The 13,744-nt window shown below is 30.2% G+C and overlaps 1 protein-coding gene across 5 annotated transcripts in view; it reads right to left on the bottom strand.

Annotated features, from left to right (window-relative positions):
- LOC105224572 (uncharacterized) overlaps positions 1-13,744 on the bottom strand; it is a 181,701-nt gene that overhangs the window by 9,391 nt on the left and 158,566 nt on the right. For 3 of the 5 annotated variants that reach the window (XM_049454001.1, XM_049454002.1, XM_049454004.1), the window contains 4 exons: positions 13,521-13,615; positions 8,281-8,358; positions 4,184-4,275; positions 2,233-2,425 (listed from right to left, as the gene is read on the bottom strand). In XM_049454001.1, the coding sequence (XP_049309958.1) occupies positions 2,233-2,425; positions 4,184-4,275; positions 8,281-8,358; positions 13,521-13,615 (458 nt within the window). The remainder of the gene's footprint in view (positions 1-2,232; positions 2,426-4,183; positions 4,276-8,280; positions 8,359-13,520; positions 13,616-13,744) is intronic. The other 2 variants (XM_049454003.1, XM_049454005.1) reach the window with 1 other exon arrangement.

The raw sequence follows: 13,744 nt of genomic DNA on the forward strand, positions 1-13,744 counted from the left end.
ATGGATGAAAGACAGACTTTACTTGTTGTACACTCTAACAATTTCATAACTTTGAAGGCATTAAGGATGCAAATCACACCGGAAACGGAACTAAGTACGAGTTAAGGTAAACTTAAGTTGACAATTTGCGGCGACGATAGCAACGGTCACGTTTGCAAAACTAAATGTGGAAATGTTTGTTTGGCAATTGGATAGAATTGGACTGTCACTTTTGGAAGAAAACTAATGGTAAACGGAAGTGATAATTTTTTTTTGTAAATTTTTAGAGAGAATTTCTGGATTCCATTTAGATGTGCAAAAAGGGTTTAGTTTTTATTTTGAAAATCATTTAAGTTTTTGTTTTCATTTTGTTAGAGCTTAAGTACCACAGTTTCCTTATACCGAATTGCTTATTACTGCTCTTAAAGAGCAGGAGTGCAAGTTAAGTAGAAAACCATTTTGTTGTCGGTTGTGATCCTAGCTTCTTGATGTCATACCTTCCCGTGCTTTGCTGTACAGAGGCGGATGTGTAGTGGTCCGAATCGATGTAAGGTCCTCGGAGCTTATGCGCACCAAGAACACTGGCTGCATGTCGTCCATCTATCACGACATGATAGATGTGGCTTCGAACTTTTCGATCCGCCAAGTAGTACCACAGACAATCATATTTCGGTCCCCTGCCTGTCAGTCTCAAGCCATTTGGAGAGGTTTCGCCATGGAGGCTGAGTTTTCCAACCACAATTGGACCAAAGATGCCTTAACGAGGATCTACTCGACCTCGTCCTTATCACGTCCATCGCATGACGGTGGTGATGTCAGCTTTTATTCTAACGACGACATCAACCAGCTAGTCAGCCGCCCCTTCCCAATTTAGGGATCGGACATTCCAGGTGCATACCCTTAAATCTTAGTCTTTATTAATTTGGATGGGGTCTTTCATCCGAGGCTGTTGTTTCTTTTTTACTGGAAGTGGTTTCTACATGGCGACTCCCTAACACAGCTCACATCCTCGCTAGGCCCATACGCAACGGCACTTCTGGTCAACAGACGCTATAATTAGACTTCAGCGAACTTTTGAACTGAATGTATCGGAGTGGCTCCACTGAAGCTTCCTCTCTTTTAGCCGTTTCCCTATGCTCCACACGGTTTGGCTACCGTATTGTACACAGGGGTTACTCACGTTTCCAGGGAGGACGCAAGTGTAGGAATTGGCTATAGCCCTACGACTGTAACTGCTTGCCCACAAGCATGACTATACTCCATTAAACCCCAAAACACTTCTATTTAAATTAAAAATTACTGCATACTTTTAGGGTTCGAGATGCCAAAAATCTCATTTATCTTCAACAAAATCCGTGATTAATAATCGCTTTAAGTTTTTTTATCTTTACTTTTCTGCAATTTTATTTCATTTAAAGAAGCTTATTGGAATTTATGCAATCAAATTGCTATTTGTTGAGCGCAACAACAAACGTTACAAAAAGAGCATTGAAATTACTTGTAGAAGAACAAAAAATGAAGTGTGTCAAAAGAAACAACTAATAGAAAAGCGGCAAAAAAGACTAAACCCGCAATGATTGAGCAAAATAAATGCCATTATGCAAAAGTAAATTAAATATATTCATGAAACAGTAACGGGCGCTATACATAGGTAAAACTGTCTATTTGTATTATGAGAGCTAAGTGCGCACAGCTGAGACAGCGAAACAAAAAATTACATAGCATAAGCTTAGGTGCTTAAGCTACGTATTGCAAGCGCTGCTGTGCAAACCGTTTGCTAGAACAATGAGTCGATTTTCTGCGGTGGGTTTGGCAATACAGTTACTTTTTTAAGAGTAGGCAGTAAGACAAATCCGTAGAGTTTTTCCAATTTATGCGCTTATTTATACATGAGTGGCTCAGCCAAATTGTGGGTTTAAGCACTTGACGAAGAACTTATGGCTGGCAAGGAACTGTGTTATTGTTTTTCGTGTTTACAAATCCACGGAAAGTGACATTAATGCCGAGTTTTTTATGAGTAATATTTATAATAAATATTTTTTATGAATTTTCATCATTATTTGAAATATTTGTAGCAAAGTTTACTGTGTAAGAAATGATTTTAAGGAGCTATTTGGTTTTCTGTTTAAAATATCACTTAGAAATTCATTTAACGTTCCACCCGTAACTGTATTTCGTAAATATAAGTAACTGTATTATATAATATTAAAATTCGAAAACTAAACATTAATATTTAATAATGCTTGTACTCACCATCGGATGTCACCAGCCGACTCCGCGCCAAATCGGCTTTGTTCGCCACTAAAATGACAGCTTTTTGTGCGATATTTTGATTGGTCCACAAAACTTGCAGTACATGTTCGGCCACAGTGAAACTGCTACGGTCAGCAGCCGAATAAATGACACAATAACCGTGCGGATCATAACTGGATAGGCAATCATCAGGCTATTAATTGATGAGCAGCAGCAAAAACACAAACGACGAAGAACAAATTCGAGTAAACGAAGCAGAAGAGACACATAAAAATAGAAGAATAAAGCGAAATGCGTTAATTTGATTTGCAGAAAGGAATGGGAGTCTATTGAAAAAAGAGTATAAGTATATATGGTATGAATAATATAAATATAGGTGTCTAACTCAAGAGAGTAAGGGTGCCTTATTCACTAAGCCGAGGCCTAACAGCGTGAGTATCGAATTTAAATACCACTATATATCTTGTATATAAGTATTTATATTAATCACATACATAAAAATCATCTACTTGTAAGCTTTTTCCCTCACTTAGCATATATAACTGGCTAAGGTCAAGAGCAGCTGCTGTTTTACCGACAATTTAGCTCAGCTGTGAGATTTGCATTTAACTTCGTAGTCAAGCGAATGGGATTACATGTGGTAATGGTAACCAGAAAATCAAAAACGCAAATCGACATACATACAGACACAATCAATGTCACGACTACAAAGTATATGAAGCACTCGAGCATATGATCACAGCTGTGCTGCTGCTGCTGTAGAGCCAGTTCATAAGTGTACGTGCATGTGTGTGTGTGTTTGTATTTGCGGTGTTTAAGTGCGTCAAACCATCGTCCGCATCATCAAGTGGCCAAAGGATGTGACCGTCATTTTCATTGCAATCAGCTGTGTCTGGCTCTTGATGGCTTTATTTGTTTTCTGTTGGGCATACAGTGACTGCCACAAGTATGTGGACATTTGAGGAATTTAATGAAGCTTTTTATGAGATTTTAATTCAGAGTCGGAGATTTTGAGTGCATTTGAGATAATTCGTTGGTAATTACAAATTAAACTATTAAATGATAGGTTTCGAATTAAAAAAAAAATGTGGTGTGAAAACCTCTTTTATTGAAATCGTGGATTTGTGAGTAAATGAAAAATGGATATGGTTTCAAAGAGTTAAAAACGGAGGAAATAAGAATTTAAGCTAGTAATAATTGAACTTGTGAAACACTTGAGGATTTTTGGACTAATAAGAATTGCTGCTTTTTCCTATAATTTTAATTAGTTAAACTGAACTTGTGAAACATTTTAAGATTTTTGGATTAACGAAAAGAAACCGCAATTTATAATGTGAATATGTTAAATTGAACTTGTGAAACACTTCGAAATTTTTTACGAAAGGGAAAGGTTTCATGATGGGATTGGAAAGAAATCATCGACTATGAGCTACTCCAGCGTGGTTGAACGATTGATTATACATTTTACTGTCAAAAACTGATAAGATTGAAGCAAGCAACCGAAAACAACGTCCAGAAGTAATCAACAGAAAGTGCTTCGTATTTCATTAGGACAACACTACACCACACACATTTTTGATGACTCGGCAAAAACTGGGAGAACTTGAAAGGGAAGTTTTGATACATCCACCATATAGCCCTGACCTTGCAGCATCGAACTACCATTTGTTTCAATGCATAACTCCCTTAATGGAGTAAAGTTGGCTTCAAGACAAGCCTGTGAAAATTACTTGACGCAGTTTTACGCCGAGAAACCAGAAAAGTTTTACACTAATGAAATAATGTCTCTAGCGGAAAAATAGCAAAAAGTGGTCGAACAAAATGGTACATATTTGGTTCATTAAAGTTTATTATAAATATAAAAAAGAATAAGTTGAAGTTTGATTAGAAATACGAAAAGACTTTTTCGACTACCCTATATTATAAAATTTCTGTTGCATATTGTACTTACATTCATTTCTGTATATGCATGATCAATGAAAATCAATTCGGACTCCTCGCCGCTGAGTAATACTGAGACGGATTTTTCACCAGATTCATCATCTGCAGAAAATTAAATTTTGCATAAATAAATATTAAATATTAGTATATCAATTTATATATATTTCAACATATCATAGCAATAATATTTATACTAGTATTAACTGCGATTAGCTACAAGTACATATACTCTACGTCTACATATGTAAAATGCAACAATATTTGAGGTTTTCTGTGACATGCCACAAGACAAGCAACAAAACTTTCAACACAGCTGATTAGTTGCACAATTTTGTTTGCTGAGTAGTCGATAAAATGTTAGGTAAATAATGAAAACAATATGAAATATGCATGAACCAAATTAAATTTACTCTTACAGCACAGAGCGGGAAGTATGTATGTGTAAGTGTTTCATGGAAATCATCAGAAATTGTTTGAAAATGCAGATTTGTTTGAGAGGATTTTCGAAGAATGTGTAGTATATCGTTAAATAGTTAATAATTTAAGGTACTTTTATTGAAGTTCCAGAGAAATGCTAATGAAATTATACTTTTTGGTAATTGTGCAAGTACTTTGCTTTGCTTTAGCATGAAATCTCTTTTTTTTAAATGAAATATATTTTATAAAAATATTGTAATTAAATTTTCATAAGCTTCGCATATTCATTGCCTACATTTCGTAATATTTGTTTTATAAGTACATTTCTGCGTATTTTTTGTACAATTTCAATGCAATTGAAGTATCCCTAGGCGTATGAGCAATAACTTGTTTACTATACACTGTAAAAAGTATTAAGATTCGAAGCTGTTCTATAACTGTATGAGTGTGTCTGTGTTTATGAAAATTGCTGAAATTTCAAATTGAATTTGGCTGCTTTTGATTTTTTATTTACACGAACTAAGCTTGCTTCTTGGTATTTTTTAATAAAGTCATTTGGCTCTTCGGTTGAGTGAAGGCACTTGAGTTTTCTACGAAATATACTTCGTTAAACCGAAAATTTGTTAAAAAGATTTTTGAATATATCGAAAAATTCTGCTGAAAACGATATTTAATTTCCGAATGTTAGATTTCGGTATATTTTTGGAATAAAATTTTCAAGTTACACGAGAATTATTTTCACTTTTTTGACTTCTTTGATTTCAGAAAAAATATTAATCTCTCTTTTTTAAACTGTTTTGCTTTCAGAAAAAATATTTTTATTTTTTCAGAAAAACTATTAAGATCTGCTGGATAGCCGAAAGTAATTAAATTTTATTTCAATGCCCAAAATACTTAAATATTTGTGAGCGAGAGGACTAAAATATACATATTTTGGTTAACCGATAAAGGAACTTTGGTTTAACCTAAAAAATCCCATATTAATACAATATTACTATTATTATGGGCCTATACTAAAAATTAATCGACACAAAAATATTTAATCGTACATATGTACATATATCTTAAAATGAGACCCCGCGTTAATATCACAGTCAATTAGACCTTCAAAAAGGCATCAAAAACATTGAAATGCTTAATAAAATGACCCACAAAAGGATAACGATGGAAAGTAGATAAAGATAAGTGATACTGATAACAGAAAATGAATAGAAAGATTGTGGCAACAGATGGCTTGTGGTGACATAATGAAGACACTAAACACGAGTGGTGCTATTGAAGGTAGAAGAAAAGGAAAAAAAATAAAGAAAAGAAAAAACTTAAGGAAAGGAAAAAATTGAATGAGTAGAAAAGCTAGAATGAACGAAAAAGGTGGAATGAGAGGAAAATTTAGAATGAACGAAAAAGGTATAATGAGAAGAAAAGGCGGCTATGGCAGTAATGCAAATCAAATTAAATGAAATCAGAAGGAAAAATATTTGAAAGTTTTCAAGCGTTTATTTAGTAAATGGTGCGTTTGTGAGTAAATGGGCAAGAAAAAGAGTTCAGAATACAGTAAAAAAGGAATAGAAAGGTAATGGAAGCAAGAAAAAACATAATTGAACTTGTAAAACGTTTTACGGTTTTTAGATTAACAGAAAGCGAAGAAATTATTGTGACAAAAAACGGGCTTTCGTACGTTTTATAACGTTAATAAGTCAGATTGAACTTGTGAAACATTTTGATGACTTTTAAACTGAACTTATGGAACACTTTATTCTTTTATTTATTTTTTTATTAATAAAAGGAAATTTAAAGGAAGTTGTCGTTATAGTAAATATAATTGAACTTGTGTAACGCTTTATGATTTTTAGTTTTTCAAAAGGAAAAAAATTATAATTTTGCCAATAAACGCGCTCTTTTTCATAAAATTTACAATATCTATAAGTTAAACTGAACCTGTGATATATGTATTTCAAAATTATTGCTTAATAAAAAAAGAAATTGAAATGAGGTTGTCGTTAATTCTTGCGATGTAGTGTAATATGTTGAATAGTAATTATGTTTATGGTAGTCTCAAATATTATTAAATATTACAAGAAAGTACTATAGTTCTTGTTAGCAATATTTAGCTGTATTTTATTCAGCATATATTAACTCTTATAGCATGTATTTCTAAACGGTAATTATGTACATGTAATTATAGCATAACTCTTTCCTTTAATTTATTTATATAACGTTAGACAACCACAAAAAGGCCACCTCAAAGACAGGCCACAAAAGTAAACCAACAAAATGAGCAACCTACCCAAAAACACATATTCAGAATGTTGGAAATAGATTTTGTAGCTGTGTGTACTTTTATAATCAACTGTTTCAAAACTATAATATTTTGGTAGCAGCAGCTTGGACTCAAAAAAGAAAAAACTAAAAAGTAAACGAAAAACTTGGAGAGCAACCAGAAATCTTTGCATGAAGAAAGTGTATTTTACGGTATTTGAGGTTATTTGTATGTATGTACAAATGTCTGTATGATCATAGTAAGAAAGTGTGTGCAACTCGAAGGATAAATATGTGTGTGTACTCCCACAAATGATTGAAACTATTACGAAAACTTGTTGTTAGGGTCGCTCTAATGAAGGTAAGCAAAACAGTTTGCAGTCTTTAATTAGTTGTGTTGACAATGCGACGACGAAAAAGGAGGGGAAATACAAAACTTAATATTGGCTGAGTGCTTGAAGCTACATTTTGAGTAGATGATATGTGCGTCAAATGACTTCCGTTGAAGCTACATATGATTAACTTGAATTATTTACTAAGCTACATATGAGAAAAGTTATTTCGAAAAGGCAGAGAGAGGTAGAGAGCGTGAATGCGGTTGGTAGATAGGAGAAGTGAGTGAGAATGCGAAGAGGTAGAAGTGGGTTTCAAGTAGCAAAGCAAATAGTTTTTCATTAAGTAAACTTCGTATATGAAGTTGACGCATTTGTACAGCAATAAATCTCAAGAGGAATAAACATGTGAGCGGTGCTGAGCTGTACTTAGCCAAACGAAATGAACACATGTAAGTGAAATGCGCAAATAACTGTCATTGCAATGTATGTATGTCAATTTAATGACTGCCTTGGTGATGAAAAAGTTTTGTAGTTAAGAAAATCTGATAAATCAAGGGAAAAAGAACTCGACAGTAGAAAAGAAGAGCTTACAAGGTGGCAACGTTGGTGGACATTAACGAATTTCCGCTACTTTGTAGTAATAATTTATAAAATGTTACAAAATGGGAATAAATGTTGTGCTAGCGGATTACAAGTTTGCGTGTGTATGCAACGGTAAGTGTGTGTATGTTCGTGTGCGATTGGCGTGGTTATTTAATGTGCTGTCTATAGGTATGTGGTATTTTGTGCTTGGCGTTTACTTGCGGGTTTAAGTGTTGTAAAGTGTTAAGAAATTTCTCTACTGAAACATTTGTGTGGCAAAAGGTGTGCTTTTATTTCATAAAATACGTGTGGTTTAGCAAATATATAAATAATCAAGTTCAATTCAAGTTTACTGGCAATCAATTATTAGCAAATTTGGAAAAATATTTAGTAGTAGACATTTTAAAATTTAAAAGCTCTAATTTGTTGTAGCTAATTTTGAAAAATTTACTTGAAAAGTAGGGCATAAAAACAACTTATGTATAAAGTTTATAACAAGCGTTAGTTGCTTTACCGTCTGCGGGTTTTTCGATTTCTATGCGTATCTCGCATGGGCCTGCTAAAGATGCGGAAAAAGGTGGTTGACTTAGATCTGCGTAATTTTTGTGTGTAATTGATAGAAGAAATTATATTTTAATGAGATTCACGAATTTTTAAGCAATTAAAATTTTTTTTATGAAAATTTTTGTGCATTTTAAATATTTTTTGATTTTTTAAGCAATTCAAATTATTATTATTTATTTTAACGTTTTAACAATTTAATTTAGTTTTAATTTTTTAATGTTTCAAATAATTTGTCTTATATAAATTGCGTTATTTTAATGTTTTATATTCAAGTTGATTTTAAATTTATAATTTTTTAAATTATTTATTTAAATTATAATTATAACAAATTTATTATTATTTTTTTTATCATTTATGTGTTTATATAATTAATTTTTTTGATTATTATTTGTTTTAAATTATTTAAATTATTATTTGTTTAGTTAATAAGTAATATATAATTTTTAATAAATTAATAAATAATTTTTATATTTAGAATTATATTTTTTCGAATTTTAAATTTTTTTTATAGTTACGTTTTTTATTGGTGTTTTTATATTAAACGTTTTTTGTATTGTTTCGCAAGTATTTAAAGTATTTTTTATAGCAAAAAAATTTAATATTTTTTTATATTTACGAATTTTAATTTTTTTTTCAAATGAGAGAGTGCATTTTAAGGTAAAGAATTTAATCAATTTTTTAAATTAAATTATTATTTTATTATTATTTATTATTTTTAAATTAAAATTTATATTATAATTATAAAAATGCTCGAAATTTAAGTTTTTTTTTAATATTTTGTATTTTTGTTTGATTAAATTTTTTAATTAATTTTTATATATAATTTTTATTAATTTTTTCGAATTATAATTGATTTGAAATAAATAATTTTTTAATTATTTTTTATGTTGTCCCGAATATAATATATATTATATATAATGTCCATTACAAAAATAAATAAAAACAGAAAAAAGTAGTAAAAAAAATAATTTGTTTTTATTAAAAAAAAATAAAAAAAAAAATATTTTAAGTATTAATAAAATATTTATTTTTTTTTAATGTTAATATTAATAAAATATTTTTTTTTTTTAATTTAATATTAATAAAATATTAAATTTTTATTAATTTTAAAATATTTTTTTTTATTTAAAAAACAAGTTTTTGAGTTTTTTTTTAATTATAAACAAAATTATTTTAAAAAATAAAAATGCTCGAATTTTTAATTTTTTAATAAAAAAAATATTTTTTTTTAATGTTGCTCCGAATATTATACATATATTTTTTTAGTTTCAAAAAGGATAAAAAGCAATGAAGAAATGAATTTAGGTTTATTAAAAAATATGAGTTAATAAAAACGTTATTTTATTTATAAAAAATTTCAAAAAAAAAAATTATATATTGCCACGTTTATTTTTTTTTATTTCACATTTATTTATTTTTTTATTAAGAGTGTATTATTTTTGAAATATATGCATGAAATCATTTTGCATTTATATTGATTAAAAAAATATTTTGGTTATTTATTTTATAAAATTTTATTTATAGATTTTTCACAACATTTATTATATTGTTTAGTTTATATTAAATTTGTTTTCACATAAATTCACATTTCAATTTAATTTCCGTTAATTTTTCAATACGATTAAGTACAAAATCAAAGTGTTCATGGTGTTGATAGATATGAGCGTAGTTTGTGTTTTTGTTGAAAAAAGGAGAAGAAAACAAGAAGACAAGTAGAAGGAGAATTTGTAAATACGCAATTGTGTAGAGAATATGGAAATTGACGTAATGTATTTGCAAAATTTGGTAATTGTTTGATTGTGGTACACTTTTTTTCAGATTTTTCTTTGCTCGTCGAATAAAGTGAGTGGAGATTTCAAATTAATTTGAGCTTTTGACAGTAAAAAAAGTGAGAAATGATGATGAATACAACTGTACAAAGCGGCAAGGCGTAAAAAGAGGCAAAACTAAAAAAAAGTGTAAAGAAAACACAATAAAATTGCGCTAAACAAATGTTGATTGGCAATTTCACAGCGAATTCGCGTGAATTTGTATGAATAGCACACAACATAAATTCATGTTAAACAGATTGCTTTGAAGCGGCGAAAAAACATTGTAAACACAACAACAATAAAACTAAAATAGCAAAATATAAACAAATCACATACACATAGATATTTACACACACATACGAAACAAAGTCAAAGTGTGTAAAGGCAATTTCAGTTTTCTATTTGGTTTTGGAAGTTAACCAGATGCCGACCGACACTGACACAAAGGACATGCAGCAAGTGCAGCCAACTAACAATAAATCGCTGTCATGTGCATATTTTGTTGTTTTCTAGCGATTGTGCTGACATTGCGCACTTTCATGCACGCATACATATGCATATATTGAGGTACATATGTATGTTTATTTGTGTACTTGCATGTGAGAACATCTGCTATTTTGCAAGTGCGCAGAATTACGCGAAGGCGAGGGCGTGTTTATGCGCCAAATGAGTACAACAAATGAGCAAATTATTAGAATTAATAAAAGAATTATGAAAAATGTTGAAAATAATAAATAAATAAAATTTGGTACTGCTAAACTCTATATCGCATGTTAACTAACCAAAAAATTGCTCTAAATTCAGTATACAAAAATTGAGGCACCAAAATATTATTGTCAAAAAATTTAATTTTTTTTTAATATTTTTAATATATATTAAAAACTCTAAAAATTTAAGTTTCATAGTAATTGTCATTGCAATAAGACTTTTAAATATCACAATTCTAGTTTCACGTGGCACATCTTGTCTGACCGATTACAAAAAATAAGTTTTAAGAAATTTTTTAAATGGAAGTAATAATAAATAATTATTTCTTATATTCAATTAAATTATTAGAATGTTATTTTTAAAGACATTCACAGCTTAAAAAAGCAAATAAATTTTTTTTTTTGAAATATGTTTTCCCTTGAAAGCTTAATGATTACAGTTTTGTACAAAATTTAATATTTTTAAAGGTTTAATCAGACGTTTCTCACTATATGAGGGGCTTCTCATCTATATGACCTAGACATTTATTTTATGGAAAGATTTGAGTGCACTATTTTTAGTACGAACTGCCAGCAGGATTATAGCAAGTAAAGCTATAATACCATAAAATACGAAAATGATTTTGAAATATAAAAATATCTATGACATTGTGAATGCAAGAAAAAAAATAATTAAAATGGTAAAATTTGCAATGCGAGAAAAGCCATAAAACTCAAAAATGCAACCATAAAAATGCAATTAAATTGTTATCTCCGCAAAAAATATAAAAAGAATAATATTAAAAAAAATAATAAAAACAAAAGAAGTGCAAAAAATATTAAAAATAAAATTTTAAAAATAAAATGAAACTTAAATGAATGTAGGACACGTCGATCAGGCGACAAATGCATTTAGCTTACAGGCATACCAAAAAGGGAATATGGCAACGTGAGATAACGTCAAAATGTAAATGTCAAACCCGTCACTGCAGTGAAACTGTTTAGGAAAACTTTTAAAAATTAAACAATACGATCAATCGGACTGGTCCGAAAGGGAACTAGTTTAAAAGTAGTTTCAATATTTGCGAAATCATCACTACAGTGAAACTGATTAAATAAACTTTTAAAACCAGAAAAAAAAACATAGCAAAATCGTGTTGGTCCTAAAAAGTACTAGTTCAAAACTAGTTGCTGTTGTTTCGAAATCATCACTGTAGTGAAACTGGTTAGAAAAAGTGTTATAACTTTAAAAAATCAGATCAAAATCTGGCGAGTCCGAACAAATACTGGTTTAAAACTAGTTGTAATAGAGTCAAAAACCTCTTCTTCTTTTTTACTGGTGTAGACACCGCTTACGCAGTTATAGCCGTAGTCAAAATCATCACTCTTATAAAATTTTGTTAGAAAAAACGGTTATAGCCTTAAAAACCGGGTCAAAATAGGACTAATCCGAAAAGATATAGCTTAACACTAGTTGTAATATAGTCAAAATCGTAACTACAATGAAATTCGTTAGAAAAACTTTTAAATTCAAAAAAACCAGAAAAAAATTTGGACTGGTCCGAAAAAGTACTAGTGCAAAACTAGTGTCGAAATGATCACTGCATTGAAACTATGTAAAAACAACTATTATAGCTTTAAAATCCAGAACAAAAACGGACTAGTCCGAAAAATACTAGTTAAAAATATGATATTGAACTAATATACGACTAGTTTGAAAATGCTCACTATTGATATAATTGTAAAACTATCCATTAAAAACAATCAAACATTAACGCAAGTAAACCCATGAAACTATAGCCGCAAATTATGTATTATCTAGGCATATAAGGCATTACTATTAAATTTTCTTTTCGAAAACATTGAAACCAGTTTGTGATTTTATTTATTTTTCATGTAATTAAATTAGCATTTCTATATATTTTGCTCTAGTTTAAGACCAATTGAATCCTGATTCTAACTATTAAAATAACGTTTGTATGAAAAATTATGACTAATTCTTATTACAGTTTGTACTAGTTCCATAGTAGAGTAGTTTAGGACTAGTACATTTTACTGCAGGGTTATGATAACTGTATGTACGTATGCGGGAGCATAATAAAATAGGCTATGAAATGTTACTTTCAGCTGTAAAGGACTCTCAATGACTTCAATTCTCTTACATGCTGAGCAACACTGACACTCAATATGTGGGCGATGTGAAGTTTCAAATGCAGGCAGTACTAACACTATCAAACATACACACACATACACATGATCCTGTCACATAACAGAGTTGAAATTATAAATCAATCAATGCGCAGACAGACACAAATGGTGCAAACGGACAGACAACAACAGCGACATAGCAACTACTTATAATTAATTATAATAATTATGACGTACTAAAAGCACAATTGCAACTAAAATTAAGTAAACGAAGCGAAATTTAATTAAATCAGCAATTTGTGTTGAACTCAAGAGCAACATACGCTTATAATAGTTTACTGTTAGTGGCGCGTACATAAGACAACAACAAATATATAAGTGGATGGGTGGATGGGTACATTTAAACGGGTAGTGGGTGGGGGGTATTCAATTTTGATTTATTGTTTTTGTTTTTTGAAAAATTAATATTTAGTTGGGTGTTTCGTATGAAATTTGTCTAGGTAATTGTATTTCAGTTATAAATGCGCTTGTGTTTAGCTACTCACCAATACTTGTATCGTAGGCATGCAAATACTCCGAGGTCATAAACTGTGAAACCAACGAGCTTTTACCAACAGCCGGTCCGCCGAGCATGAGGACTCTGGAGGGAAGAGAAAAATAATAAAATGGCCGATTTATATTTTTATGTGAATTTAATGGTGGGAAAGCACTAAATGAGAGCAGAGAAGATTTAGACACTTGATTTGAGTATTTATATTAAGAATACAAG

This window comes from Bactrocera dorsalis, chromosome 3 (assembly GCF_023373825.1).
Source record: "Bactrocera dorsalis isolate Fly_Bdor chromosome 3, ASM2337382v1, whole genome shotgun sequence".
NCBI lineage: Eukaryota > Metazoa > Arthropoda > Insecta > Diptera > Tephritidae > Bactrocera > Bactrocera dorsalis.